The sequence below is a fragment of the Haliotis asinina genome, chromosome 5 (assembly GCF_037392515.1).
Source record: "Haliotis asinina isolate JCU_RB_2024 chromosome 5, JCU_Hal_asi_v2, whole genome shotgun sequence".
In the NCBI taxonomy this organism is placed as follows: domain Eukaryota; kingdom Metazoa; phylum Mollusca; class Gastropoda; order Lepetellida; family Haliotidae; genus Haliotis; species Haliotis asinina.
The window spans coordinates 1,844,394-1,858,378 of record NC_090284.1 but is presented as its reverse complement, the minus strand read 5'-3'; the positions used below and the strand labels follow the sequence as shown (position 1 = coordinate 1,858,378).

The following is a 13,985-nucleotide window of genomic DNA, read 5'->3' as shown; positions in this document are numbered from 1 at the left end:
TGATGTATATTAAATACAAATGTCCAAACACAAATGTAGTATAAGTAAGTCATATTCACGATTTCATCGGTGCATCGGTCAATATCCCTTCTGTTTTAGGCATGGTGACTCCTCGACTTCGCTTCGGAAGCTCCACGCCGAAAACAGTAGGGATATCGACTCCTCGACTCCGCCTCCGAGGCCCCACTCCTAAAACAGTAGGGATATTGACTCCACCTCCGAGGCCCCACTCCTAAAACAGTAGGGATATTGACTCCGCCTCCGAGGCCCCACTCCTAAAACAGTAGGGATATTGACTCCGCCTCCGAGGCCCCACTCCTAAAACAGTAGGGATATTGACTCCGCCTCCGAGGCCCCACTCCTAAAACAGTAGGGATATTGACTCCTCGACTTCGCCTCCGAGGCTCCGCTCCTAAAACAGTAGGGATATTGACTCCGCCTCCGAGGCCCCACTCCTAAAACAGTAGGGATATCGACTCCGCCTCCGAGGCCCCACTCCTAAAACAGTAGGGATATTGACTCCGCCTCCGAGGCTCCGCTCCTAAAACAATAGGGATATTGACTCCGCCTCCGAGGCCCCACTCCTAAAACAGTAGGGATATCGACTCCGCCTCCGAGGCCCCACTCCTAAAACAGTAGGGATATTGACTCCGCCTCCGAGGCCCCACTCCTAAAACAGTAGGGATATTGACTCCGCCTCCGAGGCCCCACTCCTAAAACAGTAGGGATATTGACTCCTCGACCCCACCTCCGAGGCCCCACTCCTAAAACAGTAGGGATATTGACTCCTCGACTTCGCCTCCGAGGCCCCACTCCTAAAACAGTAGGGATACTGACTCCTCGACTTCGCCTCCGAGGCCCCTCTCCTAAAACAGTAGGGATATTGACTCCTCGACTTCGCCTCCGAGGCCCTACACCTAAAACTGTAGGCTTATTGACCGATACACCGGGAAAACCTTTAATGTAAGTAACACTAACATCACACTGGGTAATGGTAAAGCTGACCGCAGGTTGACTGAATCAGACAATCCTGTGATTGTTATGCAAAGATCCCCCACTGGAGGTGCATGTTGCCTGGCAGTCAACAAGTTAGTCTGCACCTACCTGTTCCAGTGGAAGGAACAGCTGCCTACTACCTACCCTTCACGCTGCTTCTATGGTAGGTTATCGATAACTGCGAACAGTTTACATAGGATTCTCTCTGTTAAATTTGGAATTTCAGGTTCCCACAGAAAAGAAATAATGATCGTTGTTCTGTATATGCTGGTTTCATAACATAACTTCTGCATCGCCTGCTCCAATTGGCTAACAAAGTTAGGTGGACGTCGGCCATGACGTCTTCCGATCATGTTTGTATTGTTGTTTAACGCCATACTCAGCAGTTTCCAGCGTCATCACGGCGACATGTTAATAGTCGAATCTGAATCAAACCATTAGTCACCTTTCACGAATATGGGTTGTTGGTCACCAATTCTGGAAGTAATCGTGTTGATGTGTGTACGATTGATACAAGCGTTATCGTGTTGACAAACGTCGGCCGCCTTGACGCGCATGCCACCTAGGAAAATGTGCAATGACTTTCTGGAATTCTAGGGGATTCCGCCCTGAATCAGTAAAGTCCCGAATACTGTCATACGTTTGTTTCGACGTGCCTAGAGATATCTAGGCCCCTCTGGAGAATCACGAGCGTATCTTGACCAACCTGGAAACATTACACGACACCATTAGCGGGTCCCTGTATCACATCCCCTGAATGCTGTGCGGGATCCAATTCTCTAAACACGCCAATAGCCCTTTGGCGTCCTCCGTGTTGCAGACGAGGCCCTCTCAATGTGATCACAACCATATCAATCAAACAAGACAGCTTACGTATAACTGGATAATGAAAGTCAAAAATAATATCAGTTCATCTGACGACCTTCCTCTAGCCAAACAGAGAAATGGCTCTCTACCAAAGTTGGGAGTTTCGGATGTGTCTTGGCGATGGGATTTAGTTCCGAAACCGTTTAATTTCTGTAATTTATCACATTTAGCTGACCAGACCTGACGACAGATCTAAGTCTGTTTAGTACATTAACCCCTATTTGGTTTAGAAATTGTTTGAAAGAGTGTTCTATAAAACTGCTTCAGTAAAAGTACTCAAACATGGCGTTCACAAACTACTTGCTCGCCATTCCGAGAAAGAAAAGGAACACACGTCAAGCATCGATCCCCCACCTGCTGTAAACGGGATAAAAGGCCTTCTGTTCTAAATACTGTGTAGCTGTAAACAGTCGGTCTTTAAGCACGTGAGGTATACTTAGTTGACCGTATATATTTCAGCATTATATATATTCAGATTATATTTTTAGGATTGACTGTGTATTTCTTTCGTTGCATTAAGGTATGAAACTAAAAACCAATGTGCAAATTGTAGCGGATTCTTACAAAAGTTTGCACATTGGTTTTTACTTTCATACCTCAATGATCGGAGCCTATATAGAGGGGGAGAAGAAACTCCTCGAAAAGCCGCTGAACGTATGTCTCGGGTCGTTACATAACCAGTGTAGCCAATATGGTTGCAGCATAGTATTTATGATTGAGCCCGGTGAATTTCAAGAGCTGATAAAGTTCGCTGAGTGTTGTAACAACTGAAATCCAGCATATAGCAGATACATTAACTATTTTGTCACTTCAGTTTAAGTCAAATAATTGGTATTAGTGTCCGTATTAGGACAGCAGATTTGTAGTAAAGTTTCAAGTCGGTAAGTTATAGCTCACTGGCTTCTGTTCTCGATTCACGGCGAAGATAGACAAAAAAATGTGCCGATAAAAACTTCTTTCACACATTCGTTTAATTTTCAGGGGAACATGCCTTTAGATGAAAGGTATTTGCAAGTGAGTGAGTGTGTGAGTTTAGTTTTACGCCGCACTCAGCAATATTACAGCTATATGGCGGCGGTCTGTAAATAATCGAGTCTGGACCAGACAATCCAGTGATCAACAGCATGAGCATCGATTTGCGCAATTGGGAATCGATGACATGTGTCAACCAAGTCAGCGAGCCTGACCACCCGATCCCGTTAGTCGCCTCTTACGACAAGCTGAGTCGCCTTTTATGGCAAGCATGGGTTGCTGAAGGCCTATTCTACCCCGGGACCTTCACGGGTCGTATTTGCAAGTAATAGTGACAGTTTTTTTACTAAAAAAATCTTCGCGTGTAATTGAGGTGTGTGACATTTCGCCATTGAAATCCTATACGTTGTTGTTTGAGTATTCCTAGTTACTTCCTCAAAAACATCTTTCACATACCCCTTTAATTCATATAAGGGGAATATACTATCAGGTGGAATGTGTTTGCAAGTAATAGTGATAGTTTCATAAGCTAAAACAAAATGTTAGGGTGTATTTAAGGTGTGTGAAAAATATGACATACAGCCGATCTGCTCTGATCCGCTATTGAAATACTACACGCCGTTGTGTGAGTGTTTCTAGTTATTACTTCAAAAACATCTTTCACATCTTTCTTGTTGATCTTATTATTTGACAAAACTGGAGAGGTGTTTTAGAACGCTTCGTGAGAGTTTTACACTTTATTTTTGAGGGCAGAGTGACAGTGTCAGTTAACATTTTGTTAATGTCCATTCCATTCCCAACATGCAATACGATATATGAATTAATTATTAATGTGAACAAAAATGTTTGAAAGTAGATTTTTTAAAAGGACAGGTGATGTTAATACGTGTTCACGCGATACTTTTGCGTTCTTTAACATGTTTTTTGGGGGGAAGGCCGCGGGGTATCACATATTCTTTCATTCATTCACATATGTACTTCTTCCTTTTATTTTTTCTTATTTCGTTCATTCATTCACATAATTCTTGCTCTTAATTCTTACTATATTTCATTCATTCATTCATTCATTGTAAAATTCCGACTGATACAATAAACTGGCTGAAGTTCTGTTAAACCAGGGCTAATCTACAACATATATACTATGTATAGTCTCCCTGGTTAAACACAACTGAAGTTGCACTGGGAACAAGCCAAGTCACTGTGTGCGTTGGAGCAGGACGAGGCACACGCTAATTAGTACAAATGGTAAAGGAAGCAAGTGAGTGACCTATCCTTGTTGTAGAGTATCCCTGCTCAATGCAACGAAAGAAATACATTGTCAATCCTTATAATTAAATTCAACAAGAAATACCATAGACTTTCAAAAATATTTTATTTAAACATAATCAAATTCATAGAAACAGATATCTTTGTTACCACCGATTAACACTTTCGGTGTAAGAATTCGGTAATGGTGTGACATGACTCAGGTGACTCATTTACATAAAATGACACGCCTACCAAACCATTAGCCAATCAGCATAGAGCACCCACAAACAACTGTCAATCAACCAAGCTAACATCGGGTGGCGAATCAGAGGGGAACAACACAACGTGACGCTTTCCGGTAACGGCAAAGTTTCATATTCAAACATTTGAATTATTACCATCGACCTGAAAGACACAGTTTGAAATGTGAGAATGGGAAATGAAGCCCGATGACATGAAGTTAGTGGAACTGAGATTGTTAATGGCAGCAGTATGTTCCAACGTGCGCATGCTCTTGTCGAGGCGTTACGACGTTATTAACGTTCACGGATAATTTAGAGTTGTTTGTTTATGTTAACCACAGTATATCACTTCAATGTTTGTCTAAAGTTCATTAAGGTACCCGAGTGCAGAGGAATTCCCTCGCTGTGTAAAGGTACATGTATTCCCCGACATTCCTCAGGTCCGAAAGTAGTTCGGTTCGGTGGGCGTGGCTTATTTTTTCAGATTCATTGGGAAATGAACTCAAAAGAAATGTTCCCAGTTAACCAATCAGATTGCCAGAATTTTAATGTACACAATAAAAATTTAATTATATAGGCATGTGTTTGTGTGGGTAACGTAAAACAGCTGTATTGCGGCGGTCTGAGAAACAAGCAAGCCTAGACCAGACAATCCAGCGATTGACATCATGACATACGATGGCAGAGCATGTGTAAGTGAATCACTATCAAATAATGGTAACACTAGATGTCCACCTCGTTTAAGGTTTTGCACTGCGCCGTAAAGCCAGTCACGCTCGTGCCCCAGGTGTTAGTCAATTACAGCTCCTTCATCTAGCAATATGAAATTAAACACTGACATGTATTTGTGCTGACATCTTCTTTGCTTGTATCTTCTTCTGTTAGCTAAAGAGGATACTTATCCGACATCATCACTTAATAGTGTTTGTCAAGACTTCTCGGTAGAAAATAAATATTTTGATACACTCATGTGTTTGACGGAAAGGTTTACCTCGGATCCCCGCGGTAATTGCCATAGTATCTGAAGACAACCTGTTTTGTAAGCGGCACAGATAACGTGAGAAGGAAGACCACGAGAACCTTCTGTTTTTAAAGGAACACCTGTGCCTGGACTCATGTGAGGCGACACGTGTGTCACAACGAGAATCTTGCTTCACTCAGAACATCCATGATGTTGCTAAGTCTCGTAACATTGGCAAGTGTCCTCCATACTGTTTCCTCGCGGCATGTCCCTATCATCGCAACACACTTCCACGTGCATGTGGACCCGGAAGTATATATGGATGCCGTGAGTAAAAACAAACTGTGTCTAAGCACAATAATGGAAAGAACATTTCCTAAGTGCAAGGGTGCTTTACCTGTGTCAGGCCAACACTTCGCAGTGCAGAGTTACTGCCCTTAGACAGTTCAGAACGCCGGCAAGTTTACCCTGATGTTGTTTTACCCCGACTGCTGACCAGTGGCCCCATTAAAGCGTCACTGCATGTTTAGCCCTTCTACTTGAGCTTGACCCTTGAGAATTTCTAGGACGTCAGTCTTGCCCCACAACCAAGCACATGCGAAACATGTGGTCTCCCCTTAGACAAGTGAGTTTGTTTATATTGCCTCTGTTCACCCAGCAGAAAATGGGTACCTGGTTGGATAAAGTGACTATAACCTTGGACAAAGTGTGACTATAACCTTCTGGCGCCTAACAGGCAGCTTGGGTTATCCATGGTAATAAGGATCAGATTCTGATAAAGCAATCACTCGATGTACCATGGAGACTGCGCTATGGAACATGACTTATTATTATTGTTATACTGCTATGGTGCACGGGGGATAGCTACGTTGCTCACCAGGTAGTGTTCGTGCATAGTTGGGGTGCATGGAAGTTGAATGTTATTAACGCTGTGAGTGGCTAAATAAAACAGAGAGAATGTGACAATTTGTCATGATACAATACTTACACGTTTTGATGGGTATTTTTATCTAATAATTATGCCCTCTGTGTTACCTCGACTTCCGTTTCCAGACTGAGCTGATCACCAGCAAGGGATTCCCGTGTGAGAATCATTACGTCACGACAGAGGACGGCTTCATCCTCAACATGCAGCGGATCCCCCACGGCAAGGGGAACAACACACTTGGGACAGGTAACTCGTCTGTGGGTATTGACCGGGGGAAAGGTTCCTCGTCTGTGGGTATTGTGTAGGGAGCAGGTGTAACATGTTACACAAATGCATGAAATATCGGATACAAATTAAACGAAAAGTCAGTGAAGAACATACATATATCTAGCGTTCATGATGAAATTTCCCAGTGTATTTTTGAAAGCCAAGCGTGTGGTGATGCTACAACATGGACTCCTGGGAAGCTCACCTAACTTTCTTGTGAATCTCGCCAACGAGAGCCTCGCTTACATCCTGGCCGACGCAGGCGCAGACGTGTGGCTTGGCAACGCCCGGGGAAACACTTACTCACGTGCTCACAAGACGCTGAAACCATCGGACGACAAGTTCTGGGAATGGAGGTGTGTACATGCAGAGGTCCAAACTGAAAATATATACTGCTGTTGATATTAAAGTTAATGATGGCGGTCCACGTGAATGAAGCACGTATGCTGACCGCTCACAGACATATATGTACTTCGTTTCCGCAGTTACGACGAGATGGCGAAGTATGACCTGCCCGCCATGATTGACTACATCTTACGGACGACCGGGCAGCCCCAGATCCACTATGTTGGTCACTCACAGGGGACACTCATCGGCTTCGCGGGCTTCAGTCAGAACAAGACTCTGGGTCAACTAGTCAAGACCTTCATCGCTCTGGCCCCAGTGGCGACAGTGGGACACATCAAGAGCCCCATCAGGCTCTTGGCACCGTTTTCTAAGGAACTTAAAGTGAGCTAAGTCTGAATTAAAATTAAAGTTATGAGTTGAGAGGGTCTTACTATTTGGTAATGTAATGTAATGTAATGTAATGTAATGTCATGTCATGTCATGTGCTCCTGAAGATGCCTGAGGTAGTTTATACACGGGTTTTCGAAAAGGATAAACACTTCGTTCACTGGACATGTAGAAAGTGCCTGCCAGGGGGAATTGTTTGTGTTTTACTTGGCTTGAAGGTCTAGCTATTCGAGGCTGATTATATATATGTGTGTGTATATATGTATGTATATTGTATAACTGGTTCTCTTTCAGCGAGCGTTTGCGTTGTTTGGCCATGGAGAGCTACTGCCGAGTAAGAACACCACCAAATGGCTGGCGAGGACCGTTTGTGAAGACGCGTCTGTCCTGTGCGAGAATCTGTTCTTTATCCTGAATGGCTTCGACTACCACTCACTCAATTCCGTACGTCTCAGTCAATCAGATTTGTCTTTCTGGAGATCATGGGTTACAACCCTCCCTCGATTACCCAGGAATCACATCTAATTTCTGACTGATACAGAGCTCAATCGTCTGAGGTGGAGGAATTCTTTGTGTAGGGTTACGTCCCTTGGGCACACAAGAAACATGCGCCAGTGGGTTTACATCACGGTTTGCTCAGATTTCAGGCTTATCTTCCTCGTTATGTTAACATGTCCTAAAATGGGAATATTGTTCAGTGCGACTTCAAACCCACGTTCCTTTCCTCCCCTTCTCACTTACTCATAAGAGCTACATAGTCGAGTGAATTGTAACCTTCATAACAGCCCTGATCATCACTCTGTCATGACAAATTAACAACCAAGTAACTACCTATTATTGATCACATTTTTTACCACAAGGATGGTAAGATGATAACAGACAGTAACTGTTTCAGCTTAGGGGATAGTACCAACTACGATGGCGTATCTACCATGTAAACAACAGGCAAGTATCATGTTTGCAGTCTCGCGTTCCCGTCTACATGGCGCACACGCCCGCGGGCACGTCCACTCGGAACATCATACACTTCGGACAGGTGAGACATGAGGGCAATGACACGAAGATATTGTCGTGTAAAACGTGAAGACATTGTCAGGTGAGACATGAAGACATTGTCAGGTGAGAAACCCGTCCCGCACCCGTTTATAAACATGGAAAGGTGAGACAATTGACACCACGATGGTATATGACCAATCTGTCAATCTTTTCCGCAGGGCGTCAACTCCGACAAGTTCCTGATGTTCGACTTCGGGTCTGCGACTGCCAACGTGGCCCACTACGGCCAGGTGAGAGTAGCAAACGAGGGCCCTGCTAGGACCACAGTACCCGGGCGTCTCCGAGTGTGACGTTACCGTGTTACACCATGTGTCATATGTCTGTATTCTGCGATGCGAGTGAGAACAGTATGTGTTGTGAGCCGATCATATTGGCTACACCTCATGGGAACTGAATGAATGAGGAGTTTAATGAGTTGAATGAGTTTATCACCTTTTAGAAGTTGTATTTAAGATCCAGACAGGATCCCATTTTACCCGTGTGTAACAAGTGATTTGATATTGACTTATAGTATAGTTGCATCTCTTCAAGGCCAGGTTGACCTCAGACCTCACTATTGGACACATGCCTTCACACTTCAGGCCACTGACACCTCTTACATCTCGACCTCAGACCTCACTATTGGACACAGACCTTTAGACTACAGGCCACTGACATCTCTTACAGGCCAGGTTGACCTCAGACCTCACTATTGGATACAGACCTTTACACTACAGGCCACCGACTTCTCTTACAGGCCACTAACATCTCGACCTCAGACCTCACTATTGGACACAGACCTTTACACTATAGGCCACTGACGTCTCTTACAGGCCAGGTTGACCTCAGACCTCACTACTGGACACAGACCAGTACACTACAGGCCACTCTCGACCTCAGATCTGACTATTTGACACAGACCTCCACACTGTAGGCCACCGACTTCTCTTACAGCCTACGCCTCCGAACTACCACCCAGATGAGATGGACGTGCCCGTGGTGTTGTTCAGCGGGGGCAATGACTTCCTGGCAGACCCGGAAGATGTGACGTGGATCCGGTCTAAGCTGAAGAACATAGTGGGAGATCACGTGATCCCTCACTGGGAACATTTGGACTTCATTTTGGCTATGGACGCCTCGGTTCTCTGTTATGATGAAATTAAACGGAATATCTTTAGTTGATCAAACAGCATCTTAGACCAATAAAAATGATTCATTGCATGTGTGTACGTGTTTTATTCTGACAGATTCGACAGATTAATAGTTATCTCACTATCACTTTGACTATCTTCCTACTCCAGTTTCTCAGTATCCATATTTAATGGCCACATGCGACGTAAAACACAACTTTGCTGATTCTGATTCCTTTCGGTATGCACGTACCGAAACTAATCATCAAAAATGCTAATTCAACCTATAAAGTTGGGAAAACGCGACGAAAATAAGCTCGCGAAACCGGATCACTGAAAAAGTGCATGCAACATCTGTGCAGCGCTGCGCTGATAACGCATGCGCAGTGGATAGATTCGCGGAGCTTGAAACAGTATGCTTGCTCGGAGTATGAGGTCTTTGGCAGTAGTCTAATATCGTAGGCATATGCCGTTGGCATTTTGGAACAGGGTTTGTGAGAAATATTTATTATATCCCTTGAGGTATGTAAATTGAAATAGCTCTCTATAGAAAGGAAATTAAACGCAACTTGACCACTGTCTTCATGGCCACCAACACTGAGTCATTAGCTGCCTATAATTAGTTAGACAAAGGCCGGTTGGCCACTGAAGCATGACATTGTGGATGAGGTGCAGGATACTGCAGGCTGACATCTGGACAAATACGTCACGTCACGTGACCCCAAGGGTAAAATTAAGAATGCTTTGTGTGAGTCAGGCTGGACCCCTCGGACAGCGGCTAGGCAGGTTGGCTGACTATGGCCTCCCTAAATGCGCCGAGCCCTCGTTACAGCATCATGTAGTTGTAAACAGATAATATCATGAATAAAGTGTTGTGGACCCACTGATGGACTTCTGTATTTGAAGAGACAGTTATCCCATACCAGCCCGGGATACGTGGTGGAGTCCAAGATCTCGGAACCTCTCAGCAACAAAGGTCTTCAGCGGAGATCCCAAGAACACCCGGCGATATACATCCATCCTGGGTCCACATCACAACAGCAGTCAACCAACTACATGTGCCAACAGCGGATTACACAAGAACAGCTAGTCACCAGGCCAACATCTGTGTAACAATTTGGACACTTAGCAGTTTAAAGGACCTGATCACAGTACTTTTGTGCTTTCATGGAGCACCGAAGCAAAGACAAGAACTGGTTCATCCATGATCTACTGCACACAGAGCATACGTCCCCATCCCGTGTCTGAGGGAAAGCCCACAAACAAAAGGACGAAGAGATTCAGCTGGCTCCCATTGTGTCATTGACTTTGTGACTTTTAGTGTTCCGTGTTTTAGTGACTGTTTTGTGTTTTTATTTTAACTTTTCATTGGGTGAGTGTTGATACTGTTGAGTACATTCTTTTCAATCCGATATGCCTCTCTTTTCTTCAAAATCTGATAATGGATCCTCCAGTAAATCATATTTTCCTTGGAGGATCCGACGAAAATCTAAATGCAATGAAATGGCCCCTGAGCAGACAACCACCCGCTTAGATTCTCCAGCTACCTCTGAACAACCTGATCACAACTGTCGTATATATAATCCACATTGCAGTGGCAGTTGCTGCTCTCCCCCCTCCAAGCTCCTCACGACTCGCTGACCACCACATCGCTTTCCCTCCACCACGTATCAGCTTCACAACCCTTCCCATGCCATTATTTGACGGACATGATTCCCGATCGGCACCTTCCTGGCTTAGTCGATTCCAGAAATTCGTCGCTATTCAAAATTATGCTGATGACGACATTGTTAACCTTTTCCCCCTATTTTTATCACAATCAGCTTCAATTTGGTATGAAGGGCTTCCTAATAAAGATAATATGACGTGGCCTGTACTTAGACAATGTTTTTTAAAATGGTATGGCCCAACATCCATTCAAATCATCACTCGCAAAAATGCCCTGATTGACAGAAAACAAAGAGAATGTGAGGACTTTCGTTCTTTTCTTCAATCTGTGCGGTATGAGGCATCCCTTTTGAATTGTAATGATGATCAATTTATAAAAGACCTCATTTTCAGAAACGCCCACCCCCACATTGTCAAATTTATTGTCACCAGGCGCCATGACACCTTGTCGGACATGACTGAAAGTGCTCAGGTAGCAGAGGACATGTACAAACTTGAAGGTCCTGAGGGACTCATGTCTGGCATTTCACCCATGAAATGCATGAATAGAATGCAGGAACCTTCCACGAACAATGCTTTCCCACACCCCTATCGTTCATATGACCTTCCCCCACCGTTTCCCATCTCACGACCTCCCATCCCGCCTCCAATGTGTTACACCCACACACACCCATACAAGTGTGTGCACTGTGGATTATACCATCTGAGTCCCCAAGAGTGTTACCTCAATCCCCCCAATCCCTTCAATCGTTGTCCTGCACCACTTAGTGTCTTCTTTATCAATATGTTTAATTTCATGTCCCTTTTCTGTGTCCTCTCAGTTGTAGCATACACCTACATGTGTATATACCGTTATATTAGTACCCTGTACCCCTGCCCGTTGCTTGGCAATATGTACTAGCTGTCATATGCTTTGATGTGATTGTCATTTTACTGATGTTTGAAGTTTGAATGAGTACTAGAAAGTGGCTTATAATGTCTTTTGTTGTCTCATGGCCATAATATTTTGAATCAGATGGTGTGTATATGTTAAGTGAATTGTGTGATGTCAAGAGACAGATAAGATACCAGAAGGGAGTTAAAAGAGAGGCGTAGAAAAAGTGTTCGAGTGAAAGAGAGACAGTGAGAGAACAAATAGAGAAGATACAGGAAGAGAGAGAGCAAGACAGGGAGGGAGAATTAGGTGTCAGTTGGTTCCAAGACAAAGAGAGAGAGACAGAGAGAGAGAGAGCATTCCAGAGAGAGAGAGAGAGAGAGAGAGACCGTCATGTGATTTAGGATGATAGAAAATGACGATCCATTTCATGTCGATATTAATACTTCTTTCTACTGTCCATACTTTCTCAGTACAAGGTGTCCATCCGTAGTTGTAACCTGTACTTCACATCCCTAGATTTATTGTGTTATTTGTACTGTCAATATGTTCATTTAGAAAATGGGTTCCACGACATATATTCTAAAGAAAATTGTCTTAAAATATTTAGTGTCATTCTAATATAATTTTTTGCTAATGTTATCACCAAATCCCAGTGAGATTCAGCATTTCAACTATATAAATGTATATCAGTGTTTGACACAAAATATCATATATATTACAGAGCTTATCCAAATACTGAAGACTGTAATTCATGTCATCACTAAAATAATGAATGAAATTTTGTCACATCTGTTTCCAAATTGTATCCCCTGTATAATTATTTGCCAGAGCCAACTATCGGCGGTCCCCGACTGATTGTCACATGTTATGTGTATCCCTATCATTTAGATAATATAATGGATAAAATACATTAGGGATACTGATACTTTAAGATTGATGATTTATCAGCGTGTCCATAAATGAATGGATCAGTATTCATAATTCAAAGTTAACAAATATCCTATCTATTTTTGTCCAACACTTAAGTTGAATTTTTTATCGCTACCTCATTCACAATGTGCATAAGGACGTGGGTCACGTCCTTCTTTACAGAAAGGGCGTATATCGTAGGCATATGCCGTTGGCATTTTGGAACAGGGTTTGTGAGAAATATTTATTATATCCCTTGAGGTATGTAAATTGAAATAGCTCTCTATAGAAAGGAAATTAAACGCAACTTGACCACTGTCTTCATGGCCACCAACACTGAGTCATTAGCTGCCTATAATTAGTTAGACAAAGGCCGGTTGGCCACTGAAGCATGACATTGTGGATGAGGTGCAGGATACTGCAGGCTGACATCTGGACAAATACGTCACGTCACGTGACCCCAAGGGTAAAATTAAGAATGCTTTGTGTGAGTCAGGCTGGACCCCTCGGACAGCGGCTAGGCAGGTTGGCTGACTATGGCCTCCCTAAATGCGCCGAGCCCTCGTTACAGCATCATGTAGTTGTAAACAGATAATATCATGAATAAAGTGTTGTGGACCCACTGATGGACTTCTGTATTTGAAGAGACAGTTATCCCATACCAGCCCGGGATACTAATCATGGTTATTAAGTAAATAATCTGAAAAATAATAAAAAATAAAAATGTTGATTGTGCTAAGCAGACTCTGCACAGAGAAAACTGTGGTTTATTGACACCTATATGTCTGCCTTCTTGTCTGCTAATGACAATATGCAATGCACTGACCACATGCAATTTGAAATTGACACCTACCGGGCTTATAGGCCATAAACAAACACTCGACTAAGCGTGTCAGCAAATGAACCAGGGACCAGTGAAAAGGCTTCGTTACACGTGAGTTCACAACCACCGGCTATGACTCGGTTCGGTATCGCGGCTGCTTCGTTTCGAGGGAGGTAAACCCGAGTACAAAATACTGCATTTTTTATTTGCGATTATACGCTTAAAATTTTCTTTATTTGGCTTTTTTCTTAATCAGAAATGTATTCTGTATACATATTCTCTATCATGAATAAGTGATAACTGTGTTTTAATTATGTTTAATTTTTT

The 13,985-nt window shown here is 43.3% G+C and overlaps 3 protein-coding genes across 3 annotated transcripts in view; all 3 read left to right on the top strand.

Annotated features, from left to right (window-relative positions):
- LOC137283671 (cytochrome c oxidase subunit 6B1-like) overlaps positions 1-13,985 on the top strand; it is a 292,498-nt gene that overhangs the window by 44,173 nt on the left and 234,340 nt on the right. The gene's annotated exons all lie outside the window — the stretch shown is intronic.
- Positions 1-13,985, top strand: part of LOC137285070 (MOB kinase activator 1B) — a 54,126-nt gene that overhangs the window by 24,075 nt on the left and 16,066 nt on the right. The gene's annotated exons all lie outside the window — the stretch shown is intronic.
- On the top strand, positions 5,464-9,472 carry LOC137283567 (lysosomal acid lipase/cholesteryl ester hydrolase-like). Its single transcript, XM_067815137.1, has 8 exons — positions 5,464-5,613; positions 6,340-6,460; positions 6,642-6,837; positions 6,967-7,210; positions 7,511-7,660; positions 8,181-8,252; positions 8,431-8,502; positions 9,206-9,472. Exons 1-8 carry the CDS (start codon positions 5,494-5,496, stop codon positions 9,431-9,433), a joined length of 1,203 nt encoding a protein of 400 aa, XP_067671238.1. The 5' UTR covers positions 5,464-5,493; the 3' UTR covers positions 9,434-9,472.

Excerpts from the sequence above, each read along its gene's own strand:
- LOC137283567 (XM_067815137.1), top strand. The coding sequence starts at position 5,494 with ATGATGTTGCTAAGTCTCGTAACATTGGCAAGTGTCCTCCATACTGTT. Across the intron at positions 5,614-6,339 it reads CGGAAGTATATATGGATGCC|ACTGAGCTGATCACCAGCAA; the intron begins GTGAGTAAAAAC and ends TTCCGTTTCCAG. Across the intron at positions 8,503-9,205 it reads ACGTGGCCCACTACGGCCAG|CCTACGCCTCCGAACTACCA; the intron begins GTGAGAGTAGCA and ends CTTCTCTTACAG.